The 19,335-nt window shown below is 40.0% G+C and overlaps 1 protein-coding gene across 3 annotated transcripts in view; it reads right to left on the reverse strand.

The window, feature by feature from the left end:
- The window catches only part of FAF1 (Fas associated factor 1), a 297,114-nt gene that overhangs the window by 153,519 nt on the left and 124,260 nt on the right, over nucleotides 1-19,335 (reverse strand). For all 3 annotated transcript variants that reach the window (XM_020788123.3, XM_020788122.3, XM_078392865.1), the window contains exon 8: nucleotides 12,544-12,630. In XM_020788123.3, coding sequence (XP_020643782.1) covers nucleotides 12,544-12,630 — 87 coding nt within the window. The remainder of the gene's footprint in view (nucleotides 1-12,543; nucleotides 12,631-19,335) is intronic.

Below are 19,335 nucleotides of genomic sequence, written 5' to 3' on the forward strand. Positions count from 1 at the left end.
AGGAGGCTACTGCTGTGATGTGGGGGCACCTCCTCTCCAGCCCTACTGCAATGTGGGGGGTTCCCCCTCCTCTATGATATGAGAGACAGAGACACAATAATTGGAAAGAGAGGTACTTAGCTTCCCGCCTCAGATGATGGGATAGCTTGGGCGATTCCCAGGGTGGATTTGTGAAACCAAATCAATTTAAATCATGATTTAAATCAAATTGATTTGAATTTTAATAATTTTTGTTGAATTAAACAAAAATGATTTTAAAAATGTAAATTGTAAGTTTAAATGTGATTTGTATTGATTTTTCAATCTATTATGAAAGAAAGGCAGCAGACAAATAATCAAATCCATTATTTTATCTTGTCCTCTCTCCATTTCACCCGTTTCTTGCAGGAGGAGGATAAGGTGTCATTTACATGCACGGTAGTTGAGGCAGCTGAACCAACAGCATACAACCAGGCATATAGATGTTGAGACAGAAGCATGCATGGGAAGGTCAGGCTCTTATGCTTCAGGCTAAAAGAGCAGTCAGAAGGCTACAGTGATTCTATCTTAGTGGTAAAGGAGGGGAGTGAGACAAACTGGGTGGGCCTACTAATACTGGAGAGTTGTCATTTTACTATATCATCACACATGTTGAGTGACATTATCTGACCTACACTTTTCAAATAACAAGTCTTACAGTAAAGGAGAGAGGCAGAAGCATTTTTCTATCAACAAGGAAATCAGAGTGTACTAACTGTAAAATAAATGCAGCTATAATGATCAGCTAGTTCTTTATTAATGCATTCTGAATTAACAGCTGCTAAAACTGTTCCACTACTCTAGAAATGGAAAATAATGTGGGTCTCTCTTGATGTTGGTCTGCAACTAGGATCAGCCCTAAATCAGCTGATGTGGAATGATGGGGACTATAATCCAAGAATGTCTAAAGAGACACACGTTTCACCTTGCATTAGCTCCTCTGATTGACCTGTAGTGCTTTAATTACAAAACTTCTGCTTGTTTTCATGTTTCTCTCTCTCTCTCTCTCTCTCTCTCTCTTTGGCAGTCAATAGTAATATATCCAATTTTATTATTCTTTCACATTAAATTTTAACTCAATCTTTTCTCTGCTCCTCCCACAGCTTTCAAAATAATGTGTACTCTCTTTGTCCCCAAAATGTACCTACTCTTGGATGTTTCTAAAAATATATATTATCTGGAAAATTTTGCAACCTTTTTTTCTGGAGAGATTGAAGACAAAATGATGAAAGAGAAGTATAAATGAATTTTATAAAAAATAAATATGCTAGTACTGTAATGCCTTTGTGGAAATGTATAGGTTGACCACAATTAGAATATTCTGTATTGTTCTGGAAGCTGCACCTCACAAAGAATACTGCAGAGATGGAAAAGATGCAGAAATGTATAACCAAAATGATCAGCAGTAGAGTAACTTTCCTATAAAAAGATTACAGGACTTAGAGCTATTTAGTTTGAGGGGAAAGGTGGATAAGAGGTGGACAGGATATAGTTCTGCCTAGTTTGGAGAAAGATAGCAAAGAAAATCTCTTTCTCTCATAATAGGAGAAAGAGATGTTACTTACCTGTAACTATGGTTCTCTGAGCAGTAGTCTGTGAATCCACACAAATGGGTTTACTGTGCCTGTGCAGGACTCCTCGGAATCTTCTAGAGCTTAAAAACATGTGATTAGTAAGACATTCCCTTGTGGTGCGCATGCTCCGCCTGCCCATAACACCTCAGTTCTGAAAATGCCCACCACTGTCAAGGTTCTGAAGCTCCAGGACAACAAAGTGACAGACAGAGGGGAGGATGGACGGGACGTGTGGATTCACAGAGTACCACTCGAAGAACCATGGTTACAGTTAAGTAACCTCTCTTTCTTCTTCATGGTCTCTGTGAATACACACAAATGGGCGACTAGCAAGCCAGCTTATCAGATGTAAGGCCATCACGCCAACATAGAAGTCAGCACAGCCCTGCCAAAACTCACCTCCTTCTTGGCCTGATGTCTAGACAATAGTGTGTGACAAAAGTGGAAGGCGTAGACCAGGTGGCAGATGTCAGAAACCTCGATACCACGCAGCAAGGCAGTAGAGGTGGCCGTAACTATTGCAGAGTGGGCTTTCAGCACCTCTGGAGGATTCTTTTCTGCCAACTCGTAAGCCAGGGTAATAGCACCTGTGTTCCACTTTGATATAGTCTGTGAAGAGGCAAGAAAACCCTTTCATGGGCCATGGAAACAAACAAAGAGCCGAGGAGAACTATGGAAGTTCTTGGTTCTAGAAATATAAAATGCCAGGGCATGGTGAACATCTAGGGAATGGAACATGTGCTCAACATCAGATGAAGGAGTGGGAAACAACGCTGAAAGGATCAAAGACTGATTAACATGAAAACTTGAAACAATTTTTGGTAGAAAGGACACATTGGGATACAGTGTCACCTTATCTGGATGAAATTGAATATAAGGGGCATCAGCCCTTAGGGTAGCCAATTCGCTCACTCGTCTAGCAGAAGTAATTGCCACTAGGAACAGTGTCTTGAAGGAAAGAAGCTTCAGGTTTGTACAAGCAAGTGGCTTGCACAGGGGGTGAGCCAATGCACGGAGCACAACCTGGAGATACCATTGAGGGAGTGGGGGTTTAACTGGTGGACGAATGTTCTTCAGACCCCTAAGAAACTTCTTCAGGGTTGGGTGTGAAAATAACCGTGAAGCCTCAGATCCAATAGGTTGATAAGAGACTTTAGCTGAAACATAAACTTTGAGAGTCAAATGGGCCAAACTTCGATCAAACAGATGACGCAGGAAAGCAAGAAGGGTGCTTAGAGACGCTGGGACCAGAACTTAGACCCCTAGAAGTCGTAAAGGAGGAGAAAGCATTCCATTTATAAGAATATAACAACCTAGTAGAAGGCTTTATGGCTTTGGTCAGGATGTCTGCTACTGCAGAAGAATCCTCCAGGCTGTAAGGGGGAGAGACTCCAAATTGGGGTGACAAATCATGCCACCACCTTGAGTCAGGAGGTACGGCTGTAGAGGTAACCTGAGGAAGTCATCTGACATAGTCCTGAGATGGGTAAACCATGGCTAGTGAGGTCCCCAGGGAGCTATCAAGATGGTATCAGCCTGGGACAGCTGAATCCTGACTACTGCCCACTGAATGAGAGGAATGGCAAGGAAGAGATAAAGCAGTGTCTTGCCCCAGTCCACGATAGATGCATCACCTCCAGAGCCTAGGCCTTTCCCTGCTTGAGAGCAGAATATCCTGCACTGTGAATTGTCCTGAATGGCAAAAACGTCCAGGGTCAGGGTCCCCCACCGACTGCAGAGACTGGCAAAACCGCATCGTTGAGAACCCACTCGTGGGTTTGGGTGGTAAGACAGCTCAGACGGTGGGCAACGTCGCCTAGAGTAGTCCTGACCCGACCAGATAGGCGGGATATAAATAAATTAAATTAAATAAATAAATAAATAAATAAATAAATAAACAAACAAACAAACAAATAAATAAATAAATAAATTGACGCGTGAATGGCAACTGGAAAAACGTGGTGGTCGTAACATCACTCCCAAAGATGAATCGCCAAGTACAGTAGGGAAAGTGAGTGAGTACCGCCCTGTTTGTTGATATAGTACAGAGTGGTCATATTGTCTGTGGCAATCTGTACTCCTTGGCCAACTTCAAGAGAACGGAAAGTGCGGAAAGCCTTGATGACCGCGAGCATCTCCAGGTAGTTAGTTGATATGCAAAAGCTTCTCTGCAATTGACCACAGGGCATGGATCTCGTGAGCACCACAATGCACACCCCAGCATATTGGGTTGGCATCCGTTGTGACTTGTACAGTCAGTTGGAGAGGCATGAAAGGACGGCCCACTAAAAGGTGAGGGATGAAGGTCCACCTTCTTACTTAATAGGCCAACTCCAGAGTCACACGTAGTCTTTTCGAGTGGTGGTGTACTAGAGGGTTGAACTGGGCCAGGTACCAGGCCTGCAAAAAGTGCATCGTCAGCCTTGTGTGTTGGAGCACCGACGTGGTCAAAGCCATCAAACCCAGGAGATGCTGCATATGGTGACCAAAACCATAGTGGACGGGCAATGGCTCACCTCAACTTGAGAATCCTTTTGGGAGGAAGGAAGACTCTGGCCTTGATAGAGTCGAGGTGTGACCCAATGTAGTCCATGGTTTGAGAAGGCTCGAGATGAGACTTCCTGAGGTTGACCCTTAGACCAAGATCTGCAGTGGTTTGAAGGGTGAAGATGGCACCCCTCTGGGCTCCATGACAGGAACTTGCCACGATCAACCAATTGTCTATGTATGGAAAAAACGTGATGTTGTGTAGATGAAGGTAGGCAGCCACAGGGGCCAGACACTTTGTAAAAGTCAGTGGAGAGCCCGACGGGAAAAGCACAAAATTGGTAAGCTGAGCCCTTTAAAAAAACACAGAGATACTTGAAGTGACATTTGTGAATGGAAATATGGAAATCAGCGTCCTGGAGATCTATAACTACAAACCAGTCGCCTGGACAGAGAAGACAGTCGCCTGGACAGAGAAGACAGACTCTAGGGTGACCATGCGGAGTATTAACTGTGAATAAGAAGTGAAATCCTCGGACGGAGAGTTGCTATGAATGATGTTCAACAGCTGGCCTATGTGGGACCAGTACAACGGGATCGATGTGGTAGTAGTCCTGGTGTCGACGCTGAGGCAGAGGGGAAGGCAATGGAGACGAATCAGAGGGGGAAGCATAAGCATAATGTACCCTCTTTGGTCAATAGAAAGGGTCGTAGTAGGGATCGATCTCACCCTAAGAGTATTGATGCTAATCATACTCCCCATAATAGAGCTCTTGATAGTCCGCCAAGAGCATAGAGAGTGACGAGGGATGTAAATAACGTCCCGATGCCTATGTGGCTGTACCAGTAGCGAAATGTGGTGTCACTTAGGCAAGCATTTACGCAGAGGAGAAGCTGGTGCCAAAACTTCCAAGTTTGAGAGCTGAATAAAAGTTGCCCGCCTAATAGACACAGGGCTAGAATGGGCCAAGGCCGGGCTGGAGATAACATCAGCCTGTGAGTGGCCATGACTCAGAGACAGGCTCAACAACAACCCCAGAACCTGAGTCGGAAGAAGCGGTATCGAGTCATCAGCTTCTGAAAGGGAGTCAGGATTGTGTACCTCCCTAGATGACTCCTCAAGGATTGGCAATGGAAGCGAGAGTTGGGCTGAAGGAGGTTCACTAGGACAACTTGATTTAGAGGACCGCTTTGATTTCTTCTGTTTATCAATGTCCTTCCTTTTCTTAGGAGAAGGATCACCTAGAAGGTGACTTCTAGGCCAATGTCGACTTCGAGCCTGACAGTTGTTTCGATTTGGGAACCTCAGAAGAAGACTTCTGCTTGGGAGAGGGTGTGACGGGACCCGAGGGTTGTCTACTGGCTCTGATTGCAGGACAGGTGTTAAGGTAGACTCCATAGTCAATGGGGATCTTGAGGTTGACGGCTCAAGAAAGGAGCGAAGACGCTGCAAATGAAGCTTAAGGGCAGGTTTGGTCAATCTCTTGCAGTCCGGGCAGGAGTTCATCTGGTGTTGTTCCCCCAGGCAAAACAAACAGCAATTGTGGCTGTCCAAGAGAAGGATTTTATTGGCATACAAGCTGCAATGCTTGAATGGGCCCAGCGGGGCCATAAAAATGGTGGGAAAGAGGGAAAAAGGGAGAGTGGAGAATCAGATGGGGAAAAAAACCTCACAGGGAAACATCCAAAACAGAAGATGAGATCAAGTCTGAAATCCAAAATCGTTAACCGTGAGACAAGCCAAGAGTCTGAAAAAACTGTAACAACAAGAAGTTCGCTCTAGAGATAGCTAAAGAAGTCTGATTTCAGTGGCAGCTAAAAGGAACTGAGGTATTATGGGCGGGCGGAGAATGCCCACCACGGGGAACGTCTTACTAATCACATGTTTTTAAGCTCTAGAAGATACTGAGGAGTCCTGTGCAGGTGCAGTAAACCCATTTGTGTGCATTTACAGAGACCATGAAGAAGAATCTGGGGTTATACAACAAAGTACAATGGTGGAAAAAAGAAACATTACACAGCACATAGTTAAACAGTGGTTTATTTTTTAAAAAAAGAATGTGATTATTCATTTAAAAGCGAATTAGATTACCATTTAGAAGTTGAGGTTGTTAATAACTACTAGTTGTGTTGGGTGTACTTCTAGAATCAGAGGTAGCATGCCTCTGAATACATATTGCTCCTTAACAGCAAGAGAGAGCTGTTGTTCTTTGTAACCTACTTACAGGCTTCCCACAGACATCTGATTCACAATTATCATCATCAGCATCACCATCTTAGAAATACAGAGCTGGAAGGGAGTCCAGCAGAATGCTTCTTTTAACTAGCAATTTCAAACTGAAAGCAGAACATAGCAAGAAATGATCACAGAAAGAGATGGAGGTATTTGTATTCGTATAACTCTATGCAGCTGGAGTTAACGAGGGTCCAGGCCCTAAAGCCGGACCGTCCACTCACATATCCACCAGCAGTGGTGGCCCCTCTCTTCCCTCCAATTGCTCCAGAGTGCCACTTGGTTAGCCACTCAGGAGCCTTGCAGGGAGACTTGTCCTCCCTCCCTCTGCCAGGAGTGGCTAGCCGCCCAGGAAGAGAATGCTGCTTGGGAGCAATTGGAAGGATTAGCAGAGCGACATGTGAGTGGACAGTCCAGTCCCAGGGGTTGGACCTTTGTTAACTCCAGCTGTGCGGGGATATTCGTATTCGTATACAAATACCCCCGCTCTAATCACAGACCAAAGATCCTGTTCAGTGATGGCTACATGGATAAATATATGTTTTAACTGTTAAATTTTTTTTAGTTAAGGTGTGGGAATTTTAGCCAGATGTAATTTGTTTCCATGTAAGATCTTATTTGGCCATTATGACATGTGCTACTGAATTTAATATTATCCAGAAAACATTAACTTTGTATCTCTTAGGACATCTGAAAGCCAAGTAAATATGAAGTGCAATTTATTCCTGAATGTTCCTAACACTGAATATTCCAAACCAATCATTTGGATATATAAAACTGGTTGCAAAATTAGGATTATCTCAATAATTATAAGGGTGACATTTACAAAGTGATGTATTGGTATGATCACAATTTCTTAACTTTCTTCTGCTGTGCTCACTGAGGCACAAGCATGTATCCCATAGGTCTGTCCAACATGGAAATCCTTTCTATGTTTTGTATGACAATCTAGATGATGAGCAAGGTGAAGCTAGTAAGCAAAGGAAAATCTGAATTCTGATTCCATATGTACGAGCTTAAACTCTGCAAATCCCCATTCCAGGCCAATCTTCAACTAATTCTATGTAAAAATATGCTAAGATATCCCTATGTCTTGAATGCTCTGGTAAATATGGAGTGTCTCGTGGTATCTTATGAAACAGTTGTATTATGTACTTGTGAAGAGGAACCAGTGAAAGCAGCTGGACTTAGAAGTGATCTGTCCCCTTGCTTGTCCAAATCAGAAGGATTCAGCACAATCTTTACCTTATTGCCTTCAATGGTCCAAACTATGACTTTGGAAGGAGAAGGTGGAAAATTAGGAAGAGAGAGAAGTGGGAAGCAGACAGTAGGAAAGGAGCAGCCAATAGTAGAGGGCTTTTTGATAACAGAGGAGGAAAAAGATATAGCTTGGGGAGATGGTATAAAGAAGGAGAAGAAAAGTTGGGGATCAGAAGAGTGAGAAGATGCAGAGACAGGAGGCAGGGAGACAGGAAATCTACAAGCATGAGGTGCTGAAGGGCCTTCAGTATTTTCCTTTCCCCTGAAGGTAGAGGTGGAGGGTGAAATGGGAAAGAGAAACCCTAAGGGGAAAGAAAGTGCAGGGATAGAGGAACAGTTGGGAGAGCTGGAACCTTTGGAACGGACCGTATACATCTATTGAAGAGGGAAAGGTCCTTGGAAGAAGGTGGTGCACCTGGATCCGATCCCTAGTGGTTCAACATTTCCCGATGATGAATGGCCTTAACACACCTGTTGCGGGACTATTTGCATGGCGAGGAGCCAGCCACTACGGAAGCCTACCAATTGAGAGAGATTTGGAATGTCCCCTAGTTCAGTGGTTCTTAACCTTTTTGAAAGAAACGCCCCCTTGAGCCATTGAGGAAGTTATCATCGCCCCCCTCCCCGTGGTGATATCTTATTTATTTATTTATTTATTTATTTATTTATTTATTTATTTATTTATTTATTTATTTATTTGTTTGTTTGTTTGTTTGTTTGTTTGTTTGTTTGTTTATTTATTTATTTATTTATTTATTTATTTATTTATTTATTTATTTATTTATTTATTTATTTATTTATTTAAGACACTTAAATCCAATGACCCCTGAAAACAAAATTCAATTCCAAGAAAATGAAATGCCCCCCAAAAAGTAACATTTAATGATTTAGTTGCAAGTGAATTTTAAAACGCAAAAAGAAATATAAAAAGGGCATAAAAACAAATGCAGGAACTAAAAATTTCAAGACATAAAGTCTGAAACGAAATTAAAATGGAGGAAAATATATACATTCATGCACACTGTAAAAAGGCTGCAGCCATCTTCACAGGTTTGGCTTGCTCCAGCGCCCCCCTACCGCCCCCCTTCTGCTCCAGCGCCCCCACGCCGCCCCTTTTCATTCTACCGCCCCCCTGAAAAATGAAATCGCCCCCTGGGGGGCATTATCACCCACGTTAAGAACCACTGCCCTAGTTGTAGGACTCCGAATGCCTAGGTTACAGGAAATGTGGACTGAAACATCCATGGTTACTGTCCCATTGGACCCACAGACGTTCATGCTACACCGTTAAAATATATTATACTGTTAACCAATGTTACTCCATCTCCTGTGGTAGCATAAGCTAAAGAAAGGAACCTGCCTAATATTAAGCAAGAACCCAATCTCAGTACTAATGCTTCCAGCCAGTTGCAATAACTATGGGCCCTAACAGTGTTTGGCAGCACCACATCTGCCACTTTTCTGCTGGATAGCTCAGTGGCTTAGAGCGTGGAACCAGAGGTGGGGAGTTCAATTCCCCAATGTGCCTGTTTGACAGGGGCTGGACTTGATGATTAATAAGGTCCCTTCTATCCCTGCAGTTCTATGATGAATTGTTGTTGTTGTTGTTGTTTCCCCGCCTCAGTCTCCATGACAGCACCTGGCTTGTTCTGGTAGGAGATAGAGGAAGAAGAAAAAAGCCCCTCCCTATTAAAAAATGCCAGCATTCCAACAACAACGAATAGGCATGTGATGACACTGATAAGGCAGCATAAACCAGGCTCTCTAGATGACTGTACATACTGTACTATCAAAGTCAGCAACAACCACAGTCAGCTGGCGACCTTTGTAGACAGGGACTGGCTGTGAGCATCCTATGTGAACCATCCGTCACTGATGTGGAACTGGAACTAAAATCAATTTGAGTTACAATAAGACTTTCTAATTAATATCAGGATGGCAGAAAACTAGTCCTTGATCATCAGAGCATGAAGCAAACAGGAGATTTATAACACACAATTGTCCTATAAGTACTAGTACTATTCCTGGCTCTGTAAAAGGTGAAACACAGCCAATTTATTTTTGTGCAACAGTGTTGCCTTGGCTTTGTAATAGGTGCATCTATTTCATAAATAAAAATGTAAAACCATCCAGTTAAGCAATCACTTATCTTTAAAACCAATGTTTTAAAATATGTTTTAAACCATTTGTGAAATTAAACAGGAACAAACCAAATAGAAATTAAAGCTCACTGGAATTTGAAACCAAGGAAAAACAAGGACATTCATTTTGCTGCAATTTTTACAATCCCATATTTAAGCCTACTAAGCATTACCCAACAAAGTATCGTTCTTCCTGAACCCCTCTCTTGTTTTCTTTCTTTCTTTCTTTAAAATATTTCTACCCTGCCATTCTCCTAAAAAGGACCCAAGGTAGTTACATCATTAATTGTGCACCCTAAAATTATGCTCCAAGGTGCTGGAAACATCCCTGTGATGTGATGGTGAGAAGAAGAAAGTACCAAAGCTGCTGTTAGACTCATGACCAATTCACCCCATTATATTCACTAAGATAACAATTAATAGTATAACTATTAACAAAACTTATTCACAATATTTCTCTCCTCGCTTCTCTCTCTAATTTATACAGCCATGTTGATTGACAATAGCAAAAGAAAGACAGATCATGGCAAGTGAAAACTTTTCACACCCATCAGAGGGTTGTTTTTTTCTGAAGTAGATCATCTGAAAATTGAAGACATGGAAATCGTCCATTGTGTTTGCATTTTAATTAGACGAAGCAATTATAAATTCCCAATGCTAGCATTATTCATACTCTGTTGAAACTGGAGAAAATGTCATTCTTAAAGTGTAAAATGGCATTTTAGCAAGCTTCTTGTTTCTCGCAGTTAAACTGACACAGCATGAAAACATTCCCCCACTGGCAGAATTTTAGAGAACGATCTTTGTGAAGTGTGCAAAAAGAGAAAGGGAAAATTAAAAGAGTTGTTCACATCTCATACAGTATCCCATATTTCATTAGACTAAAAGAACAAGTGAATAACATATTGTTCTAAAAGATGTAGTAACAGTGCTTTTAAAAAGGCTCTTGACTTTGATTCATTTCTGATATTGCATAAGATGGAAGCTTACTTGGTTCATAGGAGACTCGATTACACTGGAATCTAATTATTGGAAGTCTATTTAGTTGTCCTGTTTGCAAAGGCAAAGGTTAACGAGAACTGCACTGAAAAAAAACTCCTGTGATATTACAAAGTATTTCTTATGCTGCATGAAATGTAAATGAAACATATTCTAATCAAGTCCTTTAACTCTTTCCAACTTTTGCCCTGTTATTAGTTAGATCTGTGCTTGAGTGCTAACACTAAGGCATCCTCCTGCCAAAAAATTTTGCCAAGAGAAGAATTGAAAAGAGGAAAAAATACAAACACAGACACTAGAAAGTGGCACCAAAGAGATAAACTTTACCAGTAAATTGCCTAAACAACAAAGGATGGGAAAGTGTTTAGATTGTAACTGCTGTTATTAAATCTTCATAAATATTAAGTTGAAAGCTCTAATTTCAGATAGAAATTAATTATATTTTAGGGAGTAACACGTTCAGAAATGTTTACACAGCTGATGGCCTCAGCTGCAGCAGTTTCAAGACGGGAGCTTTCTGGACTCATCTGCTTTTCAAGCAGACGACTCAACAATCACCAGTTTCATTAAACTTGGGGGCGGGGAGAGAAAAAATATCACCTGCAACATTTTCATTTGTGAAAACAGAGTTTAAAACATATCTGTGCTGGACATCCTATCCTACAGGATGGTTTTCCTTTTTTGCTTTGCTGGCAGTTTTCCAAACAGCTGCTGGCATTTGGACTAGAAATCATGGATTTTCAAATGCTTTTTGGCCTAAACTCAACTAGCAACAGATGACAGCACACCAATATATTTCGGAGGTTGCAATTAACCTTGTCTGTGTTTGCTTTTATCTAAAGCTTCAGTTTTACTTCCAACAAGAGGACTAGCTACTTTCCCTGAAAATACCAGTGTGGTACTTTTCTGCCAAACCTGGCAATTTTCCACCGCCTCTGAATATAAATGAGAATTTTAAAATATGCAGAGGGACAGAGGAGTGGGGTGGCTAGATGGAACAGCATCAGCATCAGCATGTGCTATCCAAAACGTTGCACCCAAAATCTCAGCACTTAGATAAGTTATTTCTGAGGGTACAATGTGAAATATAATCATAATCAAGAGAAACATTTAAAAGCAGATCTTCAGTATGCACATGTACAGAATGCACACGTACAGAAATTACTATTCTTTAACTTTCTGTCCTGACAAGCTCTATGCACACTGACATTTAAATACAGGTAAAGAGACTACAGATACATGCAGTTCCTACATTATCTTACCACACATTTTGCTTATTTTCAGAGGCTTACGCCTTCATAAATGTGAAAAGGTTTGCATCTACAAGCACTTCCAGAACTACCTCAGAATATGCTTGAATGTTCATTTAATCAAGTCCTCCTGAATAAGGATCAGAGTGCATAATAACACCTGTCCCACTGACCTGTTACTTCTAAAATCCTAAAAGGTGTTAAAACAACATTTCTTGGAATATGTGGTTTCCTTTTCATAATTAGATTAAAAGCAGGTAAGCTGGTACCTTCTACTAGACAAGACTCTCTCAAGGCATTTCCTCTCTGATGTTTTGTCTCGGATGTATACCTACTAATTTCATTTGATCTACTCTAAACAGTTTCTTAAATATATGCAACTATACCTTGGTGAATTGCCCAAGCAAATAAGTATCAAACACTGAATCACCATCTGCACTGGAGTATTCTTCTGCAGTACAGTGAGTGATTTCAAAAGAGTCCGAAAGCAGAACATATATTTAGCTATTTAGTTAGTAAAGTTATATACTATAAGTGCAAGATAGCATTTATGGATAAACGGTGATAAAAGGCTGACTTACTGAGTCATCTGTAGCAGAAGCAGGCCAGCCTTCCCACAACTGATGACGAACAGGGATACTAGTCAGGTCATAAACATTTCGTTTAACCTGGGGGGGAGGAAAACAGATTTGTTTATATATACTACTGATATTGAAATATATCATTTAATACAGTCATTTAAAAGGTTCAAGTGTTTATTTCATTCAGGCTGAAAATAAACCTGCCCAGCACTTCAGTGCAGCTTGACATAAGTGGAGCTGAAACCGAAAAATGATGTGCATTTCCAAATTATCACTGGAACTCTAATTTTATTTATTTATTATTTACATTTAGGCCCTGCCTTTTCTCCAGTAAATGCAATGCCTCTCTTCCTTGCTTCATCTTCACTACAAACCTTTGAAGTAAATCAAGCCAGGAAAAGTAAGAGCCCACTGGATCCAAACCACTGGTATCAAACCGATTTCCACATGAGGCTTTTTCTAGGCGTTTCATTTCCGACTGCACCTCCTCTGCTCATTGTCATCTTTATCATCAAATCAGTTTCAAGTCTCATTACAATTTATAATTGGATTATGTATGCAAGATGCTTGTTAATCTCAACACTGTTTTGTAAATGGTAATCCATGCTATTTATCTTTATGCTCTAACGTAAGTATTGTAATCTATATTTCTGTAATGCTTTTGCTCATATCTCACTGCCTATTTCTCTCTCTCTACATTTATGTGTACACCTGCCAAGCTGACAGAACATTTTTTTCTGATGAAGTGTACACCATTCACTTAAGCTTATTTCATACATTCTAAACTGCCACAAGACTTTTCCTGTAACAAACTGAGTCACCTCCTGAAGATTAGTACAATGTGGCATCAACGACAGGTACCCTTTTTGTATCAAAAACTGCATGTGATTAGTACACAGTATTTTTATATCTACCCTACATAGTGGATAGTCTGTAATTTCTGTGAGACAAAAAGAAAAAGAAAAAAGGAAAAATGTTAGTGTTTGTGCTTTGCCACAAATATTTTGTATCTAAGTGAAAAAGAAAAAAAACCTGACATATTTTAGGCTGCAAAACTTATGATCTATAACAGGATGTCCTGTGGCAAAGTATATAGTACTGTACCGTTCCTTCTCTTTTCCAGAAAAACCAAAGTATTAAGTATTTGTGAGTTGGATTAATTTAGGCTTGTATGCCCCCCTCAGCAAGCAATAAGGTTGGCTGCAAATGGGGTTCCAAAACACAATAATATTGTGGTGTGCTTTTCCAAAGTGGTGGCAGTCAATCTAGAAATAAAGCATGAGACTCAAAAGAAAGGTTTAATGTTTTTACAATCTCAAAATCTAACATTTTATCTACTTAATGTTACATACTAAAACAACCATATGAAGTAAAGCAAAGCCCTCCCCTACCCCTCCAAAGCCTGTGAAATAAAAATAACTAAACCCCGGACCTGGATGCCTTACATTCCTTTTTAATGCCAAAGTACAACACCACAGCATTATGAAATAAACAGTATTCTCCTTTTTCCATTCACTCATCTGTAACTGCATTGATTTCAATAACATTCCTTTGCTATTCTAAGCCTGAAAGGCATGCTCTGGTTATAGTGTTATGTTGGTATAAAGCACAATGCCAGACTGATGTGCTGAACAAAAGTGATCAAAGTTCCAGTAATGTTAGCCAACGCACAAGTATTCTGCCTCATTATTCAACCAGAATGACATCTGTTGAGCAACTCGTTGCAGAATACACTAGTTGTTAGAGACAGGCCTCAACTGGGAGGTACCATATAAAATGTATTAGGGTGATGTTTGGTTAAACAAACTGCTGAGGCTACATTCACAAACGGGTTCTGAAAAGATGCCAAAGCCAATCCTTTCTCAATCAAGTTTTTTTTTAGTTTAAACTTTGCTCCTTCCTGTGATGTGCCCAAAGGTGCAACTGTTTAAAAATGTACTTCACAAGTACATTTTAAAAGGTACTCATACATGTTCAGACATACAGTACATGATTCTTTGCTGGGGATATTTTTACAGTGAATGCAAAATATTCATATATGAACATGAAAAGGGAAAAGGACAGAGATTTTAGCTGGAGGTGACAGTCTCTGGTGATGTGTACTGGGATGCAAACCCTTTACTGTGACAGTGGAAATGGTTCAAAATTATACTTGACACTTGAAGACATTCATGCAAACATGGTATCTAGATGGAATGTCAAACTTTAATTAAGATCAGGATCAGCGGAGCAAGGTGGTAAGCACTATGTAGCTGTTTCTCGCAACACAAACATTGCTGCCCTGACCATATTACCTTTCTGAACACATGTCCTGGAGCAATAACATTTGCTTTTGCCTGGACTAGACTGGAAGTCTGGTTGCCTTCTTTAATACTGCTCAAAAGTCTCCTGACCAAGCAAACAGGCAGAGAGGTATCTAAACCAGGGCTATGCATTGCAAGAGATGGAGCCCATGTGCATCTCTGTTTAAATGGCATATGTTGGCACCACCACTACATTCCAGTATTTGTGTGGAAAAGCCCTGAGCCATAGGGATGTAAATACTCATTTGCCTCACTCTTACTCACAAATGTGAAGAATTGCAACATTTTTCTCCTGGACAGCAAAGAAGTTAGGGAATTTTCTGATATTCTCAACACCAAAAACTAAACAGCTAGTTTTGTGCAAAACTGTCCATTTCCTCCCCACAAAACTAAGTAACATTTGGCTGGCTACTGCTTTGTTTACGTTTTTGAAGTACTGTATGGATTATTTGCACCTCTGTTAACAACCAGCCAGTCCTTTGGTGCTTGGTGTGTGTTTGCTTTGATTCTCAAAGGGAAAGGACATTAGAAATATTACTGAAAAAGTAGAGAGAGACCTGGGGAGGGGGGTATTATTTGTCTTGCTTTCAGCTAGAGACGAAGAATCTTGTGGACTTGTTCCTTTTGGAAGTTTCTCTTGGTGTCCTGGCTTAATCAACACAAATTAGGAAATTACCTAGTATTCTTTCCATACTGATCTGAAGTGGCAGAAAATGGAGTCATTGCCAAGAGATGGGAAATGGTGGGATGGCAGAGCTATGTGTATGTCATTTATTTATAAGTGGAGTTATATCTTGCCTTCTAATCCAGAAACAAGCAAGTCAGAAATAATATCAGAAGAGGTGAAGCTCTGAACAAGAGGCCACTTGACCAGGTCCCTCTCTTTAAAAGAATGAGTGAAACCTGGCTTGTACAGGAAACAAATGTAATTTCTATTTGAGAAACAGAGAGAAATGTGTCTCCCTATGGAACATGCTCTATCAAGTCCCAGAGTTCTTTAACTCCAGCTGAAATTTCCTGTGCACAGGTCAGAGAAGCCAACAGTTTATGACAAAAAATTGGCAGTAGAAGTAAGGGCAACACATAGGGCACCTCTCAAAGACCTATGACTCCCAGGAAGCAGTTGTTGTTGCTGCTGTTATATGCCATCAAATCACCTCCAATTTATGGCAACCCACTGAATGAGCAACCTCTAAAATGTACTGTCTTCAGGTAGTGGTATTTCAACAGGAGTCATTTTTTAACACAGCTGCATTTTGATGTATGTTTTAAAAACAGATCTAGTATTTTCAAAATGTACTGTGTACACCTGTAACATTTTAAAAGCTCTTTTTAAAGATAGATTTTACTGTCTCATGTCAGATATCTTGAAACTGAAACTGAAAGCCTTCAATGGTCCCCATTCATTTATTCTGTTTTACTTGTCCTCTATAAAGAAATACTCTTTCAGAATAATTTCCCAGCATAAAAAAATAGGTTTTTAGGAAAATGTTTTGCTATATTTCATTTTGGAAAATATAGATAAAAAGAGTGAATTTGAAATAGGTGACCCACTGACTACATATACAGTGTAGGAAATTTTAAAAATGGATTTTAAGTGAAAAATATTCTAACAAAACAACAACAGATTGAATCCAGAATTAGCCATGGTTAGATGACAGACTCTGAAATGAATGAGATTACTTAGTCATGACAGGTCTGTCCCACCGATTTCAGCTGGTCTGCTTTAGCTATGTCTACCTCTGGATTCAGCCCACGATGGTCAGTATTATTATTGTACTGGCATGCTTCTTAGAATACACAGAATATAAGAAAATACAGGAACAAATATTGTAAGTTTTTAATAGCATATTATTTTATGCAACCCAATCAACAGTAAGATCCAGCTGACAGCTGACCAGCTTTATCTATTTTGTAGCTATACTGTTATTTTAAGATTATTACCAATGGAATAAAATGGTTTGAACTGCAATGTATAACTAGATAGCGTCTTTCAAATATCACATGCCCTGCCCCTAAAGGCTTGTTGTTTAAGGGCACCTGCGGCAGCATTGGAAAACAAACAGATCAATACAACAGACAAATGGAGTGGTGAGGGGTCATTTACGCAGGATTGTATTACAGAACAGGTGGGTTCCAAGGATTCTTTATGTAAAAAGAAGGGGGGAAGAATACACGAGATTGTGTATATCTGTAATGCTGCTTTAGTTTGTTAGTCTAGATGTTGTTTAAGGCTACAATCCTAAACTTATTTACAATAATAAATCCTACTGCACACAGCCAACAGACATGATTTAAAACTGCATTATGAATCCTAAAGAAGAATGGAAAAATGGGTAGCAAAAAGCTAAAGAGTGAAAGTGAGGATAAAGAGCAAAGTTCTTCCTAGAATTTTTTTATTTCTTTTTAAACAAGTTAATACCCATTTTAACAAAAATGCAATATGAAGTCAAACTCATGTTTGATTCTCTCAGCTTACTTTTGATTTTCTAACATTATTTATTCTTACATTGGTTGTAACTTCCTCCTACCCCTAGTCTTTTTTCCTTTGTTTGGTCTCCGATTCATTTTTCTGTTTCCATTAGCCATTCCCTCCCCATTTTTCAAAAGCTGCTTCTGACGCAGCTCAAGTTGGGCGGCAACCAAGTTATGGGCCACAATCCACCAGTCAAACAGTAATGTGATGCAGATGGAGAAGGAAGTGACTGGCCAAATGACTGGATACAAAGTGGTTAAAGATGTATCTGAATATATGATCTTGTGGCCTTCAACTTTCTTACCTACACAGAGCCTTTTGTCCTTTGTGGCTTTTACTGTTCCTTGCTACTTGAAAGCTATGTGCATTTCAATGTAAGCAGGTGTAAAGTGATGCATATTGGAACAAAAAATAAAATAAAATAAAAATCTTAGCTTCCATTAAATACTGATGATATCTGCACCAACAAAAGCTAACCAGGAACAAGATAACAGGACTGTGAGGGAAAGGTTGATGAAACTGTCAATCCAGCATGTAGCTGTTGTAAAAAAGGCAGGTGCCATGCTGCACATTATTAGAAAAATCAACTGAAAATAAAAGCCAATGTTGTGGTGACTTATACAAATTGATGGTATAATCACATTTGAAGTGAGGTATATAGGCCTAGTTGTTCCATCTAAAAAAGAATATTATAGAACTGGAAAATTTGCCAGAAAAGACAACTGAAATGATCAAGGAAACAGAGCAAATCCTCCATGAAAAAAGTTGTAATATCTGTGGATGCCTAGCTCAAAATAAAGGCACACAAGGAGAGACATATCAGAGCTATAAAATATACCTGATGTGGAGGAAGTGGAAGGAAATACATTTTTCTCAGTTTCTTATAATACTAGAACTTGAGGTCATCCACTGAAGTGTACTATCAAGTCATAGAAAAGGGAAATTTTTCTACGTGCAGCACTTAGTAAACCTGTGAACTTTTTTGCTACAGGATGCAGTGCTAGTACCCAACTGTTACAGCTTTAAAAGAAGACTGGACAAATTCAAGTAGAATGGAGTTATCACTGTAGCAATTAGACACAATTATATATTCCCTGTAGTATCAGAGAGAGCATGCCTGCATGTATCACCTGCTCGGAAGCATGAAGAGGACAATGTGGCTTTCCATAGGCAACTATCTGCCCACTATGCTGGACAGACAAGTCTTTAGTCTGATCCAACGGGGCTGTTTTTAAGGAAGTGTTTTGGAAATAACTGGTGTGAAATGCAGCTGCAGTTACATTCTCTTTAGTATTTCTATACTTACTGTTTCAACTTTAAATATGGTATTTTAATGATATAAGCCACCTTGGGAAACCTTCCCAGGAATGCTGCAAACATTACATTCCACTTTATTTGAACAAAGAGAGTCTAGGAGGTAATGAAGTGAACTAAAGAACAATACTTCAAGTGACATCCCCACCAAAGCAAGATAAGAATGTACAGTATAACAGAGAGAGAAACTGCAGTTTCATGTCTACAAGTATCTTCTCAAATCTTGTAGAGGGATCACAATATCTTTGGATGCAACAGAACACTCTTTCAGAGTGGAAACGAGAATTCTTAATGTTGATGGTGGAGGAACATGTTTGGAGATTCTTAGTTGTTTATCATGCACTTGGAAGGGCCAGATACTTTGGCACATATGGTGACATTTTCCAGCTTGACAAATTATGGGCCAGGAGTTTGGTGTAAGCCTGCAGTGTGTATTCCTTTCTCTAGGGGCTTTCACACTGCTTATTTGGCTTCAGTACTGGTAATACAAGAGATGTTGGATATTCTAAATCCCTAGAGCTAGGAAGTGAAAAGAACCTTATTTTGGGAAAGAAATAAAAATTCCCTTGTAATAGGCATGGAAAGTTTTCAGAAAATCAAGACAAAAACAGTGAGCAGCAAGAAGACTGCTCTGATCTCAGTAACATTATATAACTGCAGTTTGAAAATGTTTCTTAATAGCGTGAACAACAGCTTCAC

This window comes from Pogona vitticeps, chromosome 4 (assembly GCF_051106095.1).
Source record: "Pogona vitticeps strain Pit_001003342236 chromosome 4, PviZW2.1, whole genome shotgun sequence".
In the NCBI taxonomy this organism is placed as follows: Eukaryota; Metazoa; Chordata; class Lepidosauria; order Squamata; family Agamidae; genus Pogona; species Pogona vitticeps.